Source organism: Acartia tonsa, chromosome 3, assembly GCF_053477335.1.
Source record: "Acartia tonsa isolate MP-2025a chromosome 3, ASM5347733v1, whole genome shotgun sequence".
Lineage (NCBI taxonomy): Eukaryota > Metazoa > Arthropoda > Copepoda > Calanoida > Acartiidae > Acartia > Acartia tonsa.
The window spans coordinates 38,234,464-38,249,410 of NC_137262.1; the positions used below are offsets into that span (position 1 = coordinate 38,234,464).

At 30.4% G+C, this 14,947-nt stretch overlaps 2 protein-coding genes across 2 annotated transcripts in view; both read left to right on the plus strand.

Annotated features, from left to right (window-relative positions):
* Positions 1-12,860, plus strand: part of LOC145314866 (U-scoloptoxin(01)-Cw1a-like) — a 136,234-nt gene extending 123,374 nt beyond the window's left edge. The window contains exons 4-6 of the mRNA XM_080154946.1: positions 9,150-9,227; positions 9,605-9,706; positions 12,783-12,860. Coding sequence (XP_080011072.1) covers positions 9,150-9,227; positions 9,605-9,706; positions 12,783-12,860 — 258 coding nt within the window. The remainder of the gene's footprint in view (positions 1-9,149; positions 9,228-9,604; positions 9,707-12,782) is intronic.
* A 226-nt stretch (positions 12,861-13,086) lies between these two features.
* Positions 13,087-14,947, plus strand: part of LOC145314867 (uncharacterized) — a 28,342-nt gene continuing 26,481 nt past the window's right edge. Inside the window, exons 1-3 of the mRNA XM_080154947.1 lie at positions 13,087-13,099; positions 13,181-13,379; positions 14,744-14,828. Of these exons, the coding sequence (XP_080011073.1) occupies positions 13,087-13,099; positions 13,181-13,379; positions 14,744-14,828 (297 nt within the window). The remainder of the gene's footprint in view (positions 13,100-13,180; positions 13,380-14,743; positions 14,829-14,947) is intronic.

Here is a 14,947-nt window from a genome sequence, read left to right on the forward strand (position 1 = left end):
CACGAAAGCACATAATCCTTTCGGAGTGTAGCCTCGAAATCATTGATATTCGCTAGATTAGAACCGGTTCTCAGCTATACTGAAAATTCATGTATAGCATCGTATTACAGACAATTTTCTAGAGTATTAAAATAAAGATCATACAATTAAAACAGTTTTGTTACCCCGGCTCCTCGAAGTTAATATAACTGGTTTAAATCTTATAATTTTTCACTATCATATCCGCGGAAAGCTGTCTATAATACGATGCGATAAATAACTATTATTTCTTTATAATTGAAAATTTAAACATTTTACAAATACCTTTTCCTTTAAGCCTGTTGACTTTAAAAATATTATAGACAACCTTGGGAATAAATACATTCATGGAAAAATGATGGAACAGTTTTTTTTTGTACCAAAGCTGCTCTTTTATTTTACATTGTTTGTCCCACGGTTTTTAGGTATTTTATGTAGTATTACTTGGATGTCGCACCAGATTTTCATGTAATGTAATAAAATGATACTGGCTAAAATAACGTTATCCCCCATCCAGCCTCTTTACCCCATCATCACCCCTCTTACTAGATGAACGAACTGACCTATAAATGAGGCCCATGTTAGCAATCTAAATTGACGACAACTTTTCCTCTATTAATATATCTACGTATATACTATATTCATTCAGATAAAACACATAGAGACCTTTATAAAACTTATAAAGGACCAAATAAAATCAATTTTAAAACCTATTCAATGATTTTTAACATAGTTGGCTTTAAAAAATAACTAAGAACAGAAAATGACATAATTTATCAATCTTTAATGGGTGTATCATTTCAACATCTTCGCTGTTAACGAATATATGTATGCTTGTATGTGCTAGATGCGCTGCGCACATCATTTAGATTAGGTGATAAATATGTAAAAAATAAAACAAGGTTGAAAATCAGAAGGAAGGACAAACAAACAATAACTTATATTTTGTTAGAACTTCCTAAATTGTACCTAATTGTTATGGGAATCACCAAGCAAAGTTTGAAACTCTAACATGTCTAAATTAACTAGAAGAGCTAATAGTTACGGACGAACGGACCTACCATAGTTATAGAAAAGCTTCGCTTTACGATTGTTTTTTTTAAATTTCATCTTTCTTTACTTTTAAGTAAATACAGTGTAAAAAAAACAAAAGAAATATATAATAAAAACAAGAATATGAAAAACTTTAAGCTTACAAATACAAATATATCTTTTTTTTAGCTATTATGTTCTTATGTTTAAGAAATATGGAAGATTTTGGCACCGTGTAATATTTTGGTATGATTAAACGTTTTTTCTTGGTTTCTCTTCGGGTGTGAAAAATTGTCCTTTTGGTCTAAAGGAAATAATTTCAAGGTTCTTTTTTTATGACTCATAAGAAGAAATAGTATTCTATAAAGAATTAAATTATTTATTGTCCAATACAACTCTAAAACAACATTTTTTTAAAAGTTAGGTTAGGGTGAGAAAATTATAAGAATTTAAAGGAATGAGACAATAATATATTTATATACATCCCTAATTATGACAAACATAATTATCCCTTCTGTAGATTAGATCATTGGTTGAAAAGTTAGAACATTACTAGTATGAAACAAAAGCCAACGAATAAGATAACGTGGTTTAAAACCTTCGGTGCTAGTGTAATTTATATTCCAGTATCCACTTAACCCGTGAAGAAACTATAAATTAAACCATGGGAATATACCTAATACCTATCCCCCCCTTGGGTCTTATATTTCCCTTGCAAATCTTTGTACATGGATGCACATAACTTAGTAGTTCATGTTCTCAACACCTGTACAATTTATACAGACGTTTTTCTGGCACTATTATCTGCAATTCAATTAAATTATGATCATACATTACAACCAGAAAAATCACATTATGATAGTTAATTCAAACTTGATTTACAATATTTAAACTTGGTAGATTTTATTCTTTAATATCAATAAAAGCAAGACTCTGGAACGGCAGGCCAAACGAACATTAACACTTGTAGAGTGTCAGTTCTAAATAAGCAGAACGAAATATATGAGTCTAAACAAAATTAAAAGTAAATTTTTCGAAAACTGCTTAAATCCAGGATATTATTTAAGTTCATACTTATATATTTTAGAACTAGGTTATAGAGATGCTTTGCTTATAACATTCTGATGTTATAGGAATCATTATTAGATATTCAAATAAAAGGATTATTATAACAAATAAAAAATTGTTATTAAAAAGGTTAAAATCAACATTTTTTTAATTGCGGGGGGTGAATATGTCTAAAATAATGAAAAGAGCTAACCGTTATGGACGTACGGACGGACGGACGGACCTATCCCTAAAAATATTAGTTTAAAAACTAATTTGTTGTCCATTTGCTGTTAACATTAGCGGTTTTACAATGACACTCAATTAAAGGTTGGCAAGAAATTTAGGTTTAAATCATAGATAATCAATGTCACAGAATTCAGGCGGTTTAATCAAACCAGGAAAAGCAGATAGAATCAGTAAAGATCTCTCAAACGGTTTTATTAGTGAGAACAAAACTTATTAGTTGATTATCTATTACTCAATAGTTATTTATCGCATTGTTTTATAGACAGCTTTCCGCGAATAAAAAAAATAAAAGAAAATTCGTGAAAAATTGTCTGCAATACGATACTACACATGATTTTTTAGTATGGCTGAGAACCAGTTCTCATCCAGTGGATATTATTCGGTTGCAAAGCCATACTGAAAATAAATTAAACTTTGAATGTTTACATTTTTTCGTCATGGTTACAGAGTTCCTTGTCTCGTGTATATTGTGTCTAATTATTCTAGGAATGTTAGGATACTCCTATTTTGCACCAACTAATCAAGATTTAATTACAGTAGTTTTTTAATTCCAAGATTGAGCAAATGTATTATAAAACTTTGGGTACCAGTGTAATAATGTCACTAGTATAAATATTTAAAATTTATTGGACTAATCAAACATGATAAAATATACGGTTTAGGCCATACATACGGACACAAAATAAAATTAAGCAAGCTTTGCTTTTAAAAATTATTCAATCTATGAATACTTCCGTGCTGTAAAAAGAAGGTGCTGCTATTTTCTCAACTAGCAAAGGGACAGTCAGTGTTTTTGACAAAAAAAAGTGGTTCTATTTTTGTTCATATCAATAGTATACCTTTCCAACTGCCATTGACACAGTTTCATTGTCATTTTTACACCCAGGAAATTCAATTAGGCTGTTAAATTCAGAGGATCATGGAAAGAAAACGAAGTAGTGGGTTTCACAGTAGCTTTTCTCCCATTCTAGCCCCTGCGGGTAATATACATAGGAGGGGGCAATATTTTCTAACCCTGTGGGGCAATCGTTAACATTTAACTAACCTAATCTATTAAAAGATACTTCGAAAATACGAAGAAACCCGCTACTTCGTTTTCTTTCAATGATCCAATTTAGAGCTCATTTTACAAAAAAATAAACCAAATCGTCAAAAATACAGAGACTATATTTTTGCTAGTTGTAAAATTGTTCTACACCTTAATGAGATTAACACTGTGTAAGAACATTTTAGGAACCGAATGACCCAAAAAATTGTGGTCATTTGAGTCATGACCGTTCTAGCATTTCAATTTCATAATACAATGGCAGGAAGGGAACATTGGACTGGAATTTTACTGGTACCCAGTTTTGATATACATGTTTTCTCTCTTTTATTACATCACAAGCGGCTTCGCCCCTAGCCTCTAGATAGTAATATAAGTCTTAATCGAAATATGAAAACATTTAGAACGGTTTAAAGAAAATCTACAAAGCTTATGCAAAAAAAATGTTTGAAAAAAATTACCATTAAAATCAAATTGAACTTTTTATGCCCGGCCTTTGTGAAGGTTTGTTTAATAGTGTGAAAAAACAGATTTTAGTAGATTGTTGATAGGGTTAAATAACTTTTTAAAAATATCCATGTACATAATCTCCTAGCGGCTGCTCTGTTTGCACCTAGGGACTATCCTAAAACCATCTCAAGACTTCAATGTCAAAATAGAATAGCCTAAAACCATCTTTGGAACTATATTAATCTTACCTTAAATAGATTTTTCTAAAATGTTTTTTTTTTTGGGGGGGGGGCATTTGAAGGGGCGATTTCTCTAAGTAGGATGGAAAATATTTATAAACTGGACCTATAAGAAGCTTCACTGTAAAAGAGAACCATATCGGTTCAGTGGTTAGCAAGATCCTTTGGTACACGCAGAAAGACACACATCAAGTTACTTTTATATAATGACAGAATGATGTCAAATATGGTTTTATTTTTAAGGTTTTCTGTACTCTAAAATCTCTGTTAGATTATATGATCTCTTCATTAATCACCAGAATATTTTGTTACCTAATTCGTGGCAGAGAGAAAGGGGGGGGGGGTTAATGTTACCCCCCCCCCCTAATTCATAAACCAAAATTTAAAAGATGAAGGGGTTTGTAAATTGGCCAGCTTACCCCAACATTTAAACATTGTCAGATTGTCCCTGTAAAAACGAATAAAATTTGTTTTCGACAACATTTATATTAGTTTCTGTCACCTATATGGCAGTAATTAAAAGTGATGATGGGTAACATAAAGCCGACATAACCAATTTCTATCGACATTATGTTAATATTACGAACTTATGGAAGTAAAGACATACCCAAGATTTTGATTAGTTGCTCAACCAAAAAAAATTGTAATTATTTAACAATTCATTCATGCCGTAATCCGAAGACCTTTTTACGCACTACAGTTATGCGGTTTTTTCAACCCCATAAAGTCAGAGCTATGTCAGGGATATAAAGGGAAAGATAATGGATGATAAATTCATGTTCATACACGATGATGAAAAACAAAATTAACACGTTGTTATAGATTAAAAATATTGTTTGAAACCACCCGATTACCAAAGTAAAAATTTTTATCAGTCAACAAATGTTATAAAACTTTGGTTACAAGTATAATTTACAGTCCAATGTCCCCTCCATCCATGAAGCAAGGCAAAGTAAATGGTTTTCAGCAGAAAAATAGTCACAAACACTGAAAAATTTTTAGTAATTTAAACCTATTTTTTAGTTTGAACTTTTTTATAAATGTTCGTCAGTTAATATCTCACCAAACGTTACAGTATTGAGTTCTTCATTTTGAGGAAACTTCATGAAGTTCCTAGAATGGTTCTATGCTATTTTCTGCCCTTTTAGTTTTTAACAATAGTATAATGATATATTTTAGTCTTATACAATTATAGCATAAATTTAAATGTATAAATTGAGTAATTTTAGGGGACATTAGCATAGAAATTTCACTTGAAGGGGTGATTTTGTTTATCATAATTTGTAATAGGAATACATTTTTCGTCCATTGTCTTATCCTTTAAGATATCTGGCTTTTGAGCATGCTTAAATCGGATAAAAGCTTGAAATAAACACAAAATTTTAGACTTAAATGACTGAAAGAATAACGATCCATGTTCGTACTATAAGAGAGAAGAGCAATATCTTACAATGGAAAGATCAATTGCATTTTTCAATTAAAAAGTTTATTCAATCAACATGTTTTTTTTTCAAAGTAGCGTAGCTACTATATAATAAGGATATTTCCGTACGTTAATGTATAGTAAACGAAAGAATTGACTGTATGATTTATACATACAATAAATAGCATGAAACCTACAAATTTAGCTTCTTTTAAAACTTTTGAACCTTTCCTTTCAGCCATTTTAAAGCTCTAAAGGGGATTTTAATTTTTATTTAACATTACCTTAAAAAATAAAATTGCTGACATTCCATTTTGTAAAAGTATACATTACCATCAATTTCAGAGATTTAAGGAGGGAGGAGGCATTTGACTGTAAATTACACTGGTTCCCAAAGTTTTATTGGAATGGTTTTTAAATTCATAGGCTCAAAAATTTAGGTACTTTTATTGAATTATGATTTGTTCATTTCAAACTAGTAGTCGCCAAATTTTCAACCAATAATTGTGAACTACATTCTCTCATTATTAGGAATGTACATATCTTTATCGTCTATTGTCTTATCCCTATAAAACGTGCAACTGTAAGCATTTCATAATTAAAATTGATTTATTTGCAAAAATTATAGTGGCAATACCACTTTAAAAATCAACAATTTTTGTTTGTTGGCCAAGCTTTTTTAGATTCAAAAGTCTCTAATAAAATCTACTAAAATATGAATTACTTACTTATTGATTTATCCGAGCATTTAAATGTGATGCAAATGTTTGCAAATATTGAAATCTGACACTGAGTATTTAAGGAAATATCTAAACAGAGGAATCCTATACCTAAACATATTTTTAAATAGCGAAGCTTTTCTATGATTAAGGTCGGTCTGTCCGTACATCCGGTCGTATGTACGTTTGTAACATATACAGTATCCTAAAAAAATTTGCAAAAAAATTACATATGATTTAGTTTGGACTTATAAGTTTAAATTTGGCTAATTAAGTTAAAGCCATTAAACCTTTACAAATTTGCCCTTCTGTAAACGAAATATGTTTCAGAAAGATGGACAGAAGAACAGATAGACATCTTATTACTTTGTATCATTTAAGTTAACATGCATTAAGAGGGGAAACATTTTAGGCAAAGTCGTTTTCCTCAGATATTTTTTTCTGGATGATGTCATCCTTGTTTATCTCTGTTAAGCATCTAAAATATGTTATTAGAAAAAATGTAATTGCAGATAGTTTAGCAGGGAAAAATTCGCAAAGTCATTTAGTTAAATACTATTTGCCCATAATGATTTTTAACTTCTAATTTTTATTCTCAGAATACGTCATAATAAAGACATTAAGGTAGGTGTAGTACTTTGGTATGTTAGACGATTAAAGTCTTTTTTGGATTTTCTAGGCCAATGAATAGGTGAAAAGTTTAGGGCCTGCAGACAAAAGTAGTGCAATCAAAGAGCTTGTTAGATTACATTAAAGGTGCACTTATGATGACAATATTAAAGTCGTCCAATTATTTATAGTAATAGAAAATGTATTGCAAGTTTTTAAGGCTTTAATTATGAATGATAAACGAGCTATGTAAGTATTAATTTATTGACTGGCTTTGGAATTTAATTTCTTACTTCATACAAGTTTTTTTCATTTAAAAACAAGGGTAAAAACGTCCAATAATACCAAAACTTCATTAGTTTATTAGTTTTATTTTGTTTTTCCATTTTTAAGTTTATATCAATTTCAATATAATTACGAGTTGCTTTTATTTTATTTTCCAAATGGTTACATTGACAAAACATCAATAATCTATTACCCTAATTAATTTCGCTTGAATATATTTGTAAGCACAGAATTTAAAAGGATAGTTCAATGTGAGATAAATAGATTGTTTCGAAAATTTTATAATTTTGTTCTTAAAACTATCATTTAAAATAATAAAAAAAAAATTATAAAAGTACCTCTCGAGCACTGACTCCTAACCCCTACCCCTCCCCCACCCCCACCTTAATATTTATAATAAATTTAAACCAAAGGTGAAGATTTAATCTGAAACCCCTGCGGGACCTATTCCTGCTGTGCCTTTTACCCTGCAGAGCTACCCATAACCCAATATAAGCTAACTAACCTGAACTAAAATTATGAAGAAACAAATAAAAAAATATTAGCCCTCACCCCTTTCCCCACTTTTATTTGTAACTTATCTAAAAAATAAGTTAACGTTTTTCTGTGCTCAATAGAATTTTTGAAAGAAAATCGCCCAAAATTCACTCAAGAAACTAAACAGTAAAGACTACATTTACATATCTGTAATTCGGGAGAGGGTGTCTATTTCATTGACCAATCCTTTAATCCCTGAAAACTACATGTGATAAAAAGCAAAGACTTATGTTGTGTGTTTTATAGTTTATAAGAAGTGAAAAAGGAAATAATTAATTTAAAAATACATAAATGAATGACTATTTATTTATTTATGAATGTATAATATAATTATAAGTTTACTGTATATTATTATGTAAACAAAAAAAGTACATCAATTTATTTTAAAATCGTTATATCCATAAAACCATTTTTATTTTCCTACTATATAATTGTATTTCTTTCTATCTAACTATATATCTTGTTTATCGGATTATCTATCTATATTTTTTAGATATCTATTTATCTACATCGTATGTAGTATAATACTATTTATTTAACCATCAATTTTTCTAGGTATCTGGCAGTTACTTACATAAAAGCAGATTTTACTTTCCATAATTCAACTATCTATCTAACTAACTACCTTTCTATTTAGTTATCTGTTAGGAACTATGACATTATCTTACTATCTATCTAATATTCTATCTAGAATAGATATAATATCTATCTTTCTAGGTATCTGTTAGTTACTATGATTATACATATAGAAGTAGCTTTTATCTATTCAACTATCTATCTAAATAACAATCATTCTATCTAGATGTATAACTATCAATTTTTCTAGGTATCTGATAGTTACTATGCGGATATAGAAGTAGATTTTATCTATTCAACTATCTATCTAAATAACAATCATTTTATCTAGATGTGTAACTATCTACTTTTCTAGGTATCTGGTAGTTACTATGCTGATATAGATGAATAATTTATCTTTCCATAATTCAACTATCTATCTATCTATATATCTAATATTATCTATCTTTCTAGGTATCTGGTAGTTACTATGCTGATATAGAAGCAGATTTTATTCTAGATATCTAACGACCTAACTTTCTATCTAGATGTCTAACTATCTATCTTTCTAGGTATCTGGTAGTTAGTGTGCTGATATAGAAGCATAACTTATCTATCCATAATTTAACTATCTATCTATCTATCTATCTATCTATCTAATTATCTATCTTTCTAGGTATCTAGTAGTTACTATGATGATATAGAAGCATAACTTATCTATCCATAATTCAACTATCTATGTATCTAGATATCTAATTATCTATCTTTCTAGGTGTCTGGTAGTTACTATGAAGATATAGAAGCATAACTTATCTATAGATATCTAATTATCTATCTTTCTAGGTGTCTGGTAGTTACTATGATGATATAGAAGCATAACTTATCTATCCATAATTCAACTATCCATCTATCTAGATATCTAATAATATCTATCTTTCTAGGTATCTGGTAGTTATTATGCTGATATAGAAGCAGATTGTCAACTCTTCCATGTGTGTGTTCAAGTATCTGACTTTGAGGTAAGAATCATTATTTGTTTTTATATATTTTAGTTTTTTCTGATATCACTATTATACCAAATAAATGAAAAAAATGATAACATCCATAAAAGCAACAATCTAAAAATCAGTCGTTAAAACAAACGAACATTGGCACTTTCATAGTGTCAGAACTCAATAAGCAGATTATTAATTTTTATTTTATATAAGTGTTGCTTAATTATAGTTTAAGGACATACTAATAATTTTAGAATTGATTTTAGAGATGCTTCGATTAAATTATTGGAAATTATATTCTAAATTATTTTTTTGATGTGTCATAATCTATCATCATTAAATTCGAAATAAGGTTTTTTAAAGTGTGCAAAAAGTTTAATAATCCAACTTTTTTCTTTCAGTTTCAAGATTTTCATTTTCTGTGTCCCAACGACACAGTATTTGATCAACAGCATCTTGTCTGTACAAACTGGTTTGAGGTGGACTGTACACAATCAACACAGGTATTTATAGATAGTAAGAGAGATAGATAGTAAGAGAGATAGATGGCAAGATGGATAGATGGCAAGATAGATAGATGGCAATATAGTTAGATAATTAGATAGGTAGGTATAGAAGTATCAACAGCATCTTATTTGTACAACCTGGTTTGAGGTGGATTGTACACAATCAACACAGGTATTTATAATTAGTAAGAGAGATAGATAGCAAGATAGATAGATAATTAGATAGATATGTATAGAAGTTTCAACAGCATCTTATTTGTACAAACTGGTTTGAGGTGGATTGTACACAATCAACACAGGTATTTATAGATAGATATATGGATATATTGAAATATGACACATTACAAACTGTCCCAATTTTGTATAACTTTTGCGGAACATGTTCTAGTTACGTCATATTTTTCTTTCCCGAAAAAGAGAAGGGGGGAAGAAAATCTCTTCAAAAGAGATGGAGAAAACCCCCTTTTCTTCCATCTCTTTTTTCTTCCCCCCTTCCCTTTTTTTTCTTTCCCTCTTCCCTTTTTCGGGAAAGAAAAATATGACGTAAATGGAACTTGTTCCGCAAAAGTTATACAAAATTGGGACAGTTTGTAATGTGTCTTGAAATATAGATTGATAGATAGACAGCTAGGTATATAGACAGATAGAAGGATACATTGATAGATAGATTTAGTGATTGATAGATAGATTTAGTGATTGATAGATAGATTTAGTGATTGATAGATAGATACATACTTGTTTAAATAGAAGTATATTTGTAGATGAATAGACAATCTGATTGATTGATAGATGGATAGATTGATAGACAAACAAATAGCAAGTTATATAGAACTAGCGGCTTCGCCCCTAGCCTCTAGGGGCTTTGCCCCAAGAGGTTTGATCAAACCAATTTTTCGTATTTTAGATTTAAAATAAAAAAGAAAAAAAAATTTTTTGGGGGGGGATTTATTTTTGGGGGGGGGGTAGTCGACCCCACTATTTTTTTTTTTTGGGGGGGGGGGTATTTTTCATTTTTGGGGGGGTTAGGGGTGTCCAACCCCCCAAGAAAATAGTGAAAAACCTTCCCGGGAACTATGAGAAGCTACCCTGTAAAGGAGAACCCGATCGGTTCAGCGGTTAGCGAGATCCTTTGCTACAAACAAACAGACAAACACACAAATACACAAACACACAAATACACAAACACACAAACACACAAACAGACAGACAGACAGACATCGTTCTACTTTGTATTATAGATAGATAGATAGGAGGATATGTCGATTGAAGTTCAGAGATAGAAACATACTTGATTATATTTATTGAAAGAAGGATATATTAATAGATAGATTAATTGATTGATTGATAGATAAATAGACAGAAGGATATATATTGATAGATAGATTGATAGAGGGATAGATAGACAAATGTTGGTCATGAATGTATAGAGAGTTAGATTGATTAACTGGAAGATAGATAGATAGATAACCATACAGAGAGATAGATAGATAAGTGCAGTAGGTATGTAATGTTTAATTACTCCAAAAAGTTGACTGATTAGAAATAAGACATTTATAATATTTTATGTAATTTTATCCTTTTTATGTTTTTTCCCTTTATATATCTCAGGAATCTTAAGGGATAGGACAATTGACTATAAATTGATGTACAATCCCCCTGATGATTAAGTTTGGACATTACTGTTTTGTAACCAAGCACTCAAGATTCAATAAAAGTATCCAAAGTTTTTATGCCAAGACGAATGAGATAACTTGTTATAGAACTTTGGGCATTAGTGTTATTTACTGTCCAACGCCCCATCCCTTCCTGTTACACATGCCTTTTAATACAGCTATTATCATCAACCCAATACTAAATACTAAAGTATGTTAATTTTTGGTCTGGGACATGTTTTAGGCTACTTTTTATTTGTCTTTTAACAAAAATTAGATGTGAACTGATAGATTTTTTACACTTTGAGACACTAGAGACATTGCCAATTATGTCTATAGAAGAAAAAATTTCTTGCATAATAAAATGATAGTACATACAAATGCCTAAATGTAAAATCGATTTATTATTACTTGGATGTTGCACCATATTTTCATTTACTCTATTAAAGAAATACTCGCAGATGGCTAAAATAACGATCCACCCCCTTTATTCCTCCATTTCCTTTCAACTGAATGAAGGAAATGACCAATAAATGATGTTTATATTAGCAACCTAAATTGACGACAATTTAAATTTCCTCTGTCAATATATCCACGTATTCTAAATATATCCAATGTTGCTAATTATAGCTTATACTAATTACATTAATTACATAAATTACATATTACAAATTAACTATTCAAGGAACATTACTTTTTTATTTTATTAATTAAAGGTTTGGCGTATTTTTACAAGTTTTGTTAATGAAACACAATTTAGGCCCCGCAAGGTTAAGGGAATAGTCCTTTTCGTGGCAACACCCCTTAAAGGGGCGATTCGTGGTATTTTGAAATGGCTTTTTATTGGTTATTTTAGGTTAGGTTAGGTTGTATTGAGTTAGGTGATTGCCCCACAGGGTTAGGCAATTGGCCCCGCAGGGTTAGAGCCCCCCGCAGGGGCTAGAAATAGGAGAAAAGCTACTGTGAAAAATATGAAGAATCGCTCCTTAAAGTGCGTTGCAACGAAAGGGAAATTTTAATGATTTTTGTAACATTATGTAATTTTTTTAAAAATCAAAACCTATCCTTTCAAAACATCTCAAATATAAAACTTTAAAAATCTGAGACAAGGCCCATTTTATTTGTTTTTAAAAGAAACAATAAATGAATTAACTCATTGTTGAAATGAATGAAATACACAAAAATATATTATCGAATCAATTTACTTTACAGTAATTGAACAAAACATAACAACAATTATTTTTGAAGATTTTTTGTTCAAAAAAGTTTGTTTTTTTCCTATTGTTATTTTTCTTTGGTTAACCCTTCCTCTAAATAGGAAAAAATCCAACCCATTACTAAATTAAATCTTCCTTAAAAATTCTAGACCTTTTCGATAGACATACATACATCCTCATACTTACTGGTCATATCTTTTTCAGTTCTTCCCCGAAGACCTCGCGTTCGATGCCCGGATACAAAGTTCTAACTCCAACACCGGCTCAGGAATGTATTTATAAGACAGAAAGATAGGCCATAGTTATATAGTAGCAGTGCTATTAATACGAAAATACATATAATCATTACTATACTTTGCAATCAAATGTTTTATATTATTATTTCAAATTTTTAACAAGGAGATTGTAGTTCATAAATCTGTTAATAGAAAAGGAATTTACGGACCCTAGTGGCGTGCACAGGATTTACAAAAGGGTATGAACATTTTGGGGATGAAAAAGGGAAGAAATGCTTAAATTTGGTTGTTTACACATCTTGCACCCCCTTATATTCTTATTATATTCAATAATTATTGTAATTTTTATAAATTCAATATGCAAAGGCGGTGGAACCATAGACTATTACGACAGCTATGAAGACTATTTTGATGAGCAGCAGCCGCAGCTGCCACAAGAACAGACACAGCCACAGCAACAGCAAGACCAACAGCTGAACAACGGGCAGGAGCAGACAAGAAGCGGAAACAACCAAAACGAGCAGAACAACCGTTTTTTAGGCAATAGCCGGACATCATTCTCAAGGTAGATAGATAGATAGATAGACAGACAGAGAGATAGACAGACTGACAAATAGAAAGATAAACGGATACATAAACAGACAAACAGACAGACTTACAAACAAACAGATAAATATACATACAAACAGATATACAGAGAACCAGACAGACAAAGATATACAAACAGACAACTAGACAGACAAAATACAAAGGGACATACAAAAATAAATAGATAGATAGACACTAACAGATTATGGTAATGGGCACGCGACCCCATGAAATTAGTTGATTATATTTGCTTGAGGCTAAAGTTTGACATCAACCTAATTAAATCAATACGATAATAGTGGTGGGTCTATGTTTCGGTTTTTTAAAAACATTTTAGGTTCTTCAAACCATATTGTTTTTTTTATTACACCAGTGTCTACACCCCTAGCTCCCAAGAAAATAGCTTAAAACCAACGCAGTACCAGTTTCTATATTCCCTGAGAAACACAACTTTGTCTTTTCAGCGATTACGACAGACGGACAGAAGGACATAGATGAACAGATATAAGTCTTTTTACCAATAAACTTTAGAATTATACAGTAGCTTGGCATGTAAGATTCATATGTTAAATAAACTTAGATATAACATTAAGTTAATAACGTATACTATTAATAACTTTATGGTATGTGAAATTTTTTCTCGTATATGTCATGATTCAAGAAAAATTGGTGGGTAGATGAAATAAAAAACTGTTCTAATCTCCAAAAACTACTTTTTAGATGATAGATAAAATAAGATATACTATTGATGGCTATTGTTTAATGACTGACCAAAAAACGGGAAGCAAAATAGTTTATCTCCAAATGCCATACCCCTTAATGCTTGCTTAAAATTCTAAATGTATGAGAGAATTTAAGAAATGGGCGTGTTTTTGGGTAATTTCCGATTTCCACAAGTCGTTTACTCAATTTCTTGTTTGTTTCACAACAAGGTAGGGAGGTTTCCTCTAAAGAAAAACTATTTATTTTCCATCTGAATGATGATTTTTACTTAGTTTTATTTACAAGCATTTATACTAAAAACCTATAGCAAAAGTTTAATACATGACATTTAGACCCGATATTAATATATAGTTCTTGTAATGATTAACAAAATTACCCCCTCTTCATATAAAAATTATTGGTTTGGAACTAAAAAATAAACTAATAAATAAACTATAAAACAGATATAGGCCAACGAATTAGAAATTTTGGCTAATAGTGTAATTTGCCGTCCAAATGTCTCCTTCCCCCTGCATTTAGACTCTTTTATCATTTCGATATAACAATAACACTATATTCAACGAAAATTTACAAGCAGTCATGACCAATGAGCGACCTCCTAAAAATGTTAATTCCTAGTGGACTGCTGAATGATGACCGAAGGCAACAGGGATCAAGCGGTCCAGCCATCAATGACCTCGTTTATGATTATGAGTATGAACAAGTAAGTTAGGAATCACCTGTGTAAAATATTTATTTGATAGTATAATGTATAAAATGTTCCAAACAGAATCTCTGTTAATAATTTTACCACGCTTTCTAAATTGTACCTAACTTTTTTTC